The sequence below is a fragment of the Salvelinus sp. IW2-2015 genome, linkage group LG20, assembly GCF_002910315.2.
Source record: "Salvelinus sp. IW2-2015 linkage group LG20, ASM291031v2, whole genome shotgun sequence".
Classification (NCBI taxonomy): domain Eukaryota; kingdom Metazoa; phylum Chordata; class Actinopteri; order Salmoniformes; family Salmonidae; genus Salvelinus; species Salvelinus sp. IW2-2015.
In genome coordinates, this window is record NC_036860.1 from 76191545 (window position 1) to 76201732 (window position 10188).

General features: G+C 40.9%; 1 protein-coding gene across 1 annotated transcript in view; it reads left to right on the forward strand.

Annotated features, from left to right (window-relative positions):
• Positions 1-3591: 3591 nt before the first annotated feature.
• Positions 3592-10188, forward strand: part of LOC111980498 (ubiquitin carboxyl-terminal hydrolase 43) — a 97074-nt gene continuing 90477 nt past the window's right edge. The window contains exon 1 of the mRNA XM_070449789.1: positions 3592-4538. Within this exon, the coding sequence (XP_070305890.1) occupies positions 3924-4538 (615 nt within the window). The 5' untranslated portion in view covers positions 3592-3923. The remainder of the gene's footprint in view (positions 4539-10188) is intronic.

A 10188-nucleotide genomic window follows, 5' to 3' on the forward strand; every position in this document is an offset into this window, starting at 1 on the left:
TGAAACAGTGAAATAGTGAAACAAATAGAAGCAGCCGATATACTCTGGTTAGAAGTGTCTGCTACCACCCTGAGGAGTACCAGATCATCACTAGTGACACAGACAGAMAGGTACATCCACCACAGTAGGATATAGAAGAGCATTTACTGAGGTCAGACTCATTTGTGCCACAGACTAAAGTATTGAGGGAGAATTCAACTCTGATTGGGTTAATGACTACCATAGTATTTATTTACAGTTATTACCATGGGTTTTGAAACACAATGGATGATTGATCGCACAGTGAGTTGTGTGTGAGCGCCATCTCCTTGCCACTGGTCATATTTTAGCGCCAGATGTCATAGTAGCGTAATGCAATGACAATGACAGTGCATTGTATTCTCTGCTAAGGGATTGTTTGTTCCTAAAGCAGACGGCATAGCTATGACTCAGGCAACCAGATGGTCTGTGTCACCCACTTCATCTAGGATGATGTTTACTTCTTCACAGAGAAAACCTAATTGGAAAATGATCTCTCCTTGTTTAACTTAAAATATATCTATTTCACTGGTGTACCAGAGCAATCCATTGAGTAGCACACTAACATCACATAAAATATTGTTATTTTGAAGTATTCCACAGAGATCATTTCTCTTGAGGCTTGGTTTTCATAGTATTATAAGTGAGTATTTCATGACTACAATCCATATGTCTTCATGATGGAAGTTTGGACCTGATTTTTTAGGTTCAGGACTCTGGATCAAACTGCAGCACTTTCAAAGAAACACACTTTTCTCTTTATTTTTAACTGAGTGTGTTTTGTGTATAAATAGAATATACATTTTGCTAGCATAATTTCTTTACATCAGTAGACTAGGTATGTCTACACTCTACAGTACTGGAGCACATGTTTTTTTTCATGAAAAGTGGTGAGCACAATCACATAGGATGTAAAATCTACACTTTTCCTGAGCTCCTTCTTTATAGGTTAAATCACTTATCAACAAGGGAAAAATATAAAGGCACCTGCGTTTTAAAAGGGACATGTGGTATTTGGGGTCTAAAAATAACTTCAAATAACAGTTGCAACGGGAGGCCAAAGCTGGAAGGAGACAGCTGCCAACCCCAGAGATGATTATGGCTGATTCCCACACACAACCATGTTTTAACCACTGCATTTTACTATTTGATAGACGGTAGCAGTTTCTATTTGCATACTGTGAAGGACTCATTAGGAGAAAGTCAAGGCTTTAGTTCTAAATCTCCCAAAATTATTTACCAGCCAATAAATGCTGGCATGCACAATACATCTGCTTATAATTTTTTTAAACAGGAGGAGAGATTTTGACATAGACTTGCATTGATTAAAAGGATTGAATAATGAGTACTGGTCATTGTGAAATACTCTGCATCTTATAATCCTGGTTGAAAGATAATGAGCATGCGCTTCTGGAAACTGTTGGGTGGATTTTATACATTGTTATTGTATGCATTTTGCAGTTTAATGAGAGTTCTTCACACAACTATTCTACGATCCTCGTTTACTGCACATCAAGGCCTGTAATATTTAACATACTGTATCTTTTCTGAGACGGATTGGCTATTGGAAGGTGTATGACGGGTTTGCCTTACGAGAACTAGAAGGGTCCCTCTCAGGATCCACACTTTTCCACCTTCGATGGAGACCATTTTGTGACCGATACAGATGCGTTACCTTAAATCTTGTTAAGTTTGTAATTTCCACTTTAAAGTTTCAGACTTGATTTGCACTAATGAAAACTGTATCAACCCCCTACAAAAAAAATGTCCATTAATTATAATCCACATAATAATTTACATTTCCTGTTGCTGCAGGATTATTTTCCTGCTGTGAGAAACTGGCTCAGATTAAGAAACAGCATATGTATGGTTATACAGTTCAATTTAATCTTAGGCCACAACATTTCATTGTCTCTCAGAGACATCATTCATCAAGCCTTTGTAAAATGAGACAGTCTGTACTATACCCATTGTACTGCACTGACAACAGACTAAATGAAACACTGATATCCTATAATAATGTATTGCTTTGTGTCTCCACGTAGGTGGCGAATGGTGATGACAAGCTGGTGAAGGTGTGGGGGGTACTCTGAGGAGGTGACAGACATCGGCACTGGGCACAGTGGCAGTATCAACAGCGTCAAGATCTGCTCCAACAACAAGTACGTGATCAGCATCAGTGTAGATGGGTCCATACTGCCATGGAGGTACACTCACCTGCCCTGGACAAAATTCTCACCACCCTGATTCCCTCTCAGTCTAGCACTGGTGAGGAGAGTTGGTCTGGATATGAGAGTTATTTTTTATTACTCAATAAATCTTCAATTTATGTTTAATAAGCCAAAATAAGAAACACTTCTATAAAGGTCCAGTGGAGTCAAAAACGTGATTTATATATATTTCCACATTATGAGGTTGGAAAAATACTGTAAAATTGTGAAAATTATGATAATACTCTTTTAGTGTAAGAACTGTTTGAAAAGACTGCCTGAAATCTCTGCCTGTTTTGGTGGGGTAGAGTTTTGGCCTTCCATGGTGACATCACCATGTGGTAAATTACTTAATAGACCAATAAGAAAGAGAGTTCCAAATCTCTCTGCCAATAACAGATACATTTCAGTTTCCCCCTCCCCACTCAAACCACTCCCAGACAGTCCTAGCAAAATTCTTGCTTGAGAAATTGCTCTTTGCTAAGAAGCTTTTTTTTAAACCATTTTAATTGAAAACAATCACAGTAAGGTACTTAATGTTACCCAGAAATGATTTGACATTGAGATAAAATTGGCTGCATTGGACCTTTAGAAATCCTACTCTGATTAGTGATCCCATTTCATTGCCTGAGTATAGATTAACAAGACATTATTTCACAAGGTCTCCATTTCTGCCAGGGCATTCCCCAAGGTATTGAATGATATTGTTGTGAATGTAAATGGGATGCACTTATGTTTACAAGGTGGCCTACCAGAGCTTTTGCAAAGATAGTGGACCGTTTCCCCCCCCCCACCAACTCCATAAAGTTCATGTTTGAGAATAACCTGACTGAAATATGTCTGCTTATTTTCCATCATATCCTTCTATCTTGTTGTGTATGGTTGGTTACTGCTCTCTTCAGGTGAGCACCTCACCACTCCCCTTCATGCCAGTGGGTTGAAACAGCAGGGGTTCCCAAACATTGGGAAACCCAAATAACCTACTTGAATAATGTCTACACATCATTAATCCATTTATGATTGGCTAATATGTGTGTGTTCTAAATGCAAAAACTTGTCCATGACTTATCCATATATTTAATATTAACAGAGAAAACCTGCCAAACAGAAAATATGACTGTTTCAACATTCAACCATGAAAAACTGATTGTTTTCATGAGAACAAAAGTTAAACCTGGAAACATCAACTTGATTGTTTTCATGAGAATAAAAGTTAAACCTGGAAACATCAATTTGTGAGTCAGCGTTTATATGGCCTACTATGCCAGCGTAAACTACTCTGATGATACAGGGACTAGAATCAAAGTGGGAGGGAATAGTCACACACTACGCATATGAATACACGCCTCTTTCGAGTCGAAGTTCGAAGCGATGGGTAAGTGCGTGTGTACATGCCCGTAAAGGAAGCAAGTAGGAGGCAAGGAAAGGCGCGGGTAATGTTGAACATCGATGGAGCTCGTGTATGTTGGTCAACAAGCATGAAGGGTTTCAGTAAGTGTTGAAATGTTTGACGTTTACCGGCTGCACGGAGTTGATATGTGTTGATGTGCCATGGCTCCGCAATGGTTTCACCTCTGTGCGCTTGTGTTCTGTCCTCCTCACGGTATCCGGATGGGAAATATTTGCAGAAAAGTGGCACACTGGCCTCGAAATTAATTCCAGAATTCTCCAACATCGGCAAAGTATTATAAAGATATGGATAAACACTGCAGTGTGAAGGATGAAGCCACGTCAAAGGCAGCAAAGCGCAAGGAAAACAAACAGAAACATGGACGGCTTTTTCGAAAGAAATCATTGAAGTCGGTGGGGAGTTTTGTAAATAAAATAATCAAAACTTTGGGCACTTTTACCCACTTTGGAGACGTTGCAGTTCAGGGCGCAGAGGATGACGATGGGGGGTTTCGTGACGGGACACCTTGCACACTCAGTGCCAACTCAGGACATATCAAAGAGGATGTCGCCGGGGATGATTCTGTTAAAAATAATGCGATAGCTTCTTCCCGTTGCTCGGTGAAAGAAAGGGTTTTATGGTGCTATGGTGGCAACATTCCAGGCGTTGTAGGCTTGAAAAATCATGGGAACACCTGTTTCATGAACGCCGTGGTCCAGTGCTTGAGCAACACTGACCTGCTCGCAGAGTATCTCGGGTTGGAACGGTATAAATTGGATTTTAGTCGAAGGAGAATTAATGGGATTGTTAAAAGTGAAGACACGCAGCATGCCAGAGGTGAAGTCACTGAGCAGTTGGCATCACTTGTTAGGGCACTCTGGACTCTGGAATACATCCCGCAACTGTCCGTGGAATTCAAGGTAGGCTATAGTTGGCTATTATTAAATGTAGTTGCTCTTATACCTGTGTACTAACAACATACTTACTATGTAATAAACCCAGGACAAGCTATTATAGTACCAGAGAGCCAGGGGTGAAGATAACTGCTGTATTTCCATTTGCCCCTGCTCCTGTATACCTTGATTGAAACCGCAACATAAAACAACTATGCTGCTGTCATTCCTAACATGATAAAAAACAATTTGTTTGACATTTGCCTAAAATATTGAGGGGATTTACAGAACATTTTATCATATTGGTCRATAAGCATTTCACTGTTAGTCTACACCTGTTGTTTATGAAACATGTGACAAATAACATTTGATTTGATATTCCAAAAATGATGCTGAAGCACTATCCATGACATTGGAGTTCATACGATTTATTAGCCTATAGGTAACCTGTTTATTTTTTTCTCCAGGATTGATTACTTTATAAGTCAGTGCATCATTGAGCTTTGATAGCTATGCTGAACTCGAGTTCATCTCTACAGTGCTTTTATAGTCTGTGGTTTTACCCAGATGACTTTTAGTTCACCACTTACTAATGAGGTGGCTGGCACTGTGTGTCACTGGAGTCTGAGGGCATGGGATTACCAGGTGTCTGTCTGGAGTGCTGAGCTAGCACTTTGTTCCATCAGATGCTCACAGCACAGAGGAACCTTGAACATAAACAATGGACTTACTATAATCTAAACAGACTTTTGAAAGCTGGTGTGTTATATTGAGTGTTTTCCAGGTATGGTGGCTTCGAACGCTGGGCTTTAATATTCCAGTCGCTGAGATGATGAGCATAGCACCTGGCTGACTCACTACCATTTACAGTGTTTCTGAATAGGACACACTTCATTATGTTAGTTAGGCAACATTGCCATAGAGAAGACTGTTTATTGAGAGGAACACTCTCCATTAAAGGACCTGAGTGTGGATACGAGTGTGGATCTGAGAGTGGATCTTCTTGTGGATCAGGAGGCGGTGCCAGCGCTAAAGAGGAGGAAAACACAGTTATCACACTCCCGCGCCTGCAGTGCTAAGCTCCTATATAGTTCAAGGCCAGATAAAGAGAAGATGATAAGGGGTACATTCACAATGGATTTATTCTTGGAAATGCTAATTGATCTGTGAGGAGAAGAGGTGTAAGCATAACCAGAGGCACACCTGCATTGTGCAAAGCCAGGGGCTCAATCACTTTGCCTCTAGCTCAGTGTAATGTACTGGAAGTAGAAGGGTTCGAGAAGTTTTGTCTGGGTGGTGGTCAATGAGGGGCAGATTGAGACTGCCCCACCACAATACCAGACTAAAATACCATCCAGAGATTTTATTACCTTTATTGTGCAGTCAGTGCTGTACCTCCTGCCAGAGAGGTCTCAGAGGAGAATCAATCCTAACTAGTTTATTTGGTCTCTGTCTGACCCAATGTTCTGTGTGACCGTTCCTCTCCTCCAAAAAGTAACCCTTTCTCACAATCTCACTCTTCTCTGGACACCCTGCCAACTCCTCTCCATCTATAGCCACTTCCTTCTTATCTTGTGGGACTCTCCTATCAGATTTTGAGAGGACAAAAATCTGAGCTGGCTTCATGTAGTCAAGATAGTTGAGATCTCAAGATAGCTGTAATGAAAAACACTCAATGCATGTGATGAGATCTTTCCTGTGTTTCAGCACACACAGGCGTGCATCTTGGCTGTGGCTCTGTGACCAGAAGGGTCATGAGTTTATGTCTGGCCATCTAAAACTGTCTTCTATGTAATTCCACAGCTGTCTGCAGGCACCATGAGATAATCAGATAGCTGTCAGGCCCCTGTCTGAGCCCTTAGGCCATGGGAGCATCAGACTAAACAACCAGCCATCTATAAACAATCAAAAACCTTACCCCGTAATTTAAATGGCCCACTTCATAATTATCTCAGAGCAGTTCTCAAACAGTATTATCAGTCACTCCACATGCTTCTGACAGAGTAAGAGGAGAGTGAATAGCATAGACAAGRAATAACAAAGAAGGTGGATAAGTGTTTGCGTCACATCCCATAAATAAACAAACACAATTTTGGAGGAGAAAATGAAAGTGAATGTAAGTAAACTTTCTGATGTAACACAATGTATTAGCAAAAGCAATTCGGTGGTTGCACACATTTGTTCTGTTCAGTTACAGGCTAATATTCACTAATATGCACCAAGTCAACTCTAATGTGAGAATGACTAACAGCTTGACAGAAAGAAATTACTTTTCAAGCCTCATTCTAAGCAGACAAAATGTATTTTGAGTGAATTCAGAAGAATTCAGTTGGTTAATTAGAAGCAAAAAGTTACCATTAAATGGTGATCTGTCCCAGTGTCCTCTCAGGCAGGTTGGTGGCGCAGACAGGAGAGAAATGAAAACCTGTCACGCCCTGACCATAGAGAGCTGTTTATTCTCTATGTTGGTTAGGTCGGGGTGTGATTAAGGGTGTGTTATCTAGGGGATTTGTATGTCTATGTTGGCCTGGTGTGGTTCCCAATCAGAGGCAGCTGTTTATCGTTGTCTCTGGTTGGGGATCATATTTAGGTAGCCATTTCCCCATTGTGCTTTGTGGGATCTTGTCTAGGTATAGTTGCCTGTGAGCACTAGTTTGCGCTTCACTGTTCGTTTTATTGTTTTTTCCCTTTGAGTTTTCTATTCCAAATAAAAGGATGGAAACATACCACGCTGCGCCTTGGTCCAATCTTTATGACGAGCGTGACACAACCACAGGATGACTGGCACTGAGACACATTCCAGTAGCACCTTGCAGGACTGACGCTGTAGGGGGAGGGTTACTTAAATGTTGTATCGAAGGTTAAGTACTGTGCCTGTGACTTTATATATATTCTTCCCGTTCATCATTGTCTACTTGTCACTGTCCTCTGATCTGAGGGCTTCATTCTACCTGCTCTGGGATCAGAATCAGATGTGTGTTTTAAACAGTATCTGATCTTTGTCCTAGTGCATTCTCTGAATCCCTCCTGGTGAAGTTCACTGTTTGCATAGAGGGGCCAGAGAAGGTTTGAAAACAGAAACTCAAACAGTTACTCAACAGCTAGTATATAGGTTTCAATAACATGGGAGAGGCCTAGGACAGGGGTCAGGGAGGGTAGGGAGGGAGGGAGGGAGGGATGAAGGCCTCTTGAGCTGGAATTCAGTCCTCCCTCCCTCCTTACGGAGCAGATGGACTATCTGGTCGTGATTGAAGGATAAATCAGTTTAGAGTTTTGACATGTTTGTGTGATGACTCATCACTGTGACAGTGACTCTGGCTTCCAAGGATGTGTCAATATTTGGGGTCTCCTTTTAATGATTAGGCTATCTGATCTGGCAGAGCTTTGGGTTTCAGGACTTTAAATATGAAGTTAAATGACTCAGTGAAGTCGCAAGGAGATGACACTTGTTCTTGTTCTGTAAATCTTCTCTTCAGGCGTACACAGGGGTTTAATTGGGCCGGGTCCCGCCGGGTCCGACACCCGGCACCTATGATTCAAATGAGACCCGGGACCTTTGGTCAGGGGCGTCATGCACCCCAGAAATCTGAGGGAGCACAAACTACATGAGGATGGCTTGGGGGTGATCCATATTGGGATATGTCCCGGTCCTGAAGTTGGAGAATTTAGCATTTTTCAAACACCTGAAACAGCATTTTGCTGCAATCTAGAACCATAGTAATTATGCTTAATTCTATGTCAAAACTGTTTATTTTTCTGCATATCTAAACATAGGTTACCTCTTGAGCTGTCTATGTCCTCCTGACAGTTTTTTTTAAAAGAAACTAAATATGCTTTTCTGCATCTCTGCAAAAATGTGTGTAAAATATTGAAAGTAATGTGAGTCTTATTCAGTACATATAGTAATTGCTTGCTTTTCAAAAGGCATGCCAGCTAATATAGTTAGACAAGCTAGCTACTCTAACTTGATTGATAGCCTGAAATGGCTTCTTGGTAGCTAGTTATGATGTTGGGAGATTAGGAACCTATCTGGGCATAAAATTGCTCGGTGGCTTATAGTATTATTTTTTAAATAATAATAATAATATATATTAACAAGACACATTTGTGGGGGGTACTTGCACCTGTGCCCTCTATGGGCATGACACCTCTCCCTAATTTTGAAATATATAATGAAAAATGTGTTGTCCACATTTTAATTTTCCACAACCAAAAACACGAGTAAGCAACTGCAAAATCAGACAACCCAATAGTAGAATAGTTTACCTGTTAAATTGTTCAGCCTGTCGCATTCTATGCGAGAAAGTAATATTCCTCTTGAGGAGCAGTCAAATTAGTGCTGCACAGGGAGAGACATATGGATGCCCAGTCACTGTACAACATTCTTAATAAGGTCGCGGGAAAACCCACATTTGGAAGCAGTTATGATGGCCACTGTAAATAGCGGAGGATCACAGAGCGTTCTGGTGTTACTACACTTATTTCTCAAATCCCCAAAATGTGTAAAATGCACTATTTTAGAACCAGAGTTTTTAGCAGCGGAATGGTTTATGCTCGTCAGAGCTCGCTAATGGCGTTGAATGCATAAGATCGGGGCTAATTGTAACACGGATGTAACAGGTAGACCTGCAATAATTCACAGTACATGATCCTTGGTTGGCTGAGTGCCAGTGGAATTTTTTGGGTGGGGCATTCAAGTCATCAATATGTTGCTGACTGGCAACAAGATAGCCTAATGTTTAGATCTAACAGTTAGCATCAGGTGGGCTACATCAGGTGATAATGCTTATTGCTAAATAACACACCTGCCTGATAATATGGACCAATATGTTATTGGGCTCATTTCCGGAGTGGGAAATTCTATTTTAGAATTTTCATTTATTTTGGAATAGAATGTTATTTTAAAAAGTCGGCAGAACTGACCTTCTCACAGTCATACCCCCCCACCTCTCAATTTAACCACTGGGCGTACATGCAGTATATGTCAGCAGAGTGTTACAGTACCAGCACCCACTATAGTCATTATCATGCTTAATTTGCTTGATGATGACACCACAGAGAATGAGGCAGTGCATACCAACATTCAGAGGTCATATAATGTACAGTGGGGCAAAAAAGTATTTAGTCAGCCACCAATTGTGCAAGTTCTCCCACTTAAAAAGATGAGAGAGGCCTGTAATTTTCATCATAGGTACACTTCAACTATGACAGACAAAATGAGAAAAAAAATTCCAGAAAATCACATTGTAGGATTTTTAATGAATTTATTTGCAAATTATGGTGGAAAATAAGTATTTGGTCACCTACAAACAAGCAAGATTTCTGGCTCTCATTACTAGCCTGTTCAACCTCTTTCGTATCGTCTGAGATTCCATAGATTGGAAAGTTGCCGCGGTCATCCCCCTCTTCAAAGGGGAGACACTCTAGACCCAAACTGCTACAGACCTGTATTATTCTACCCTGCGTTCTAAGGTCTTTGAGAGCCAAGTTAACAAACAGATTACCGACCATTTCAAAACTCACCGTACCTTCTCCGCTATGAAATCTGGTTTCAGAGCTGGTCATGGGTGCACCTCAGCCACACTCAAGGTCCTAAAACGATATCATAACCGCCATCGATAAGAGACATTAGGTGCATCATTCATCGACCTGGGCTAAGGCTTTCGACTCCGTCAAT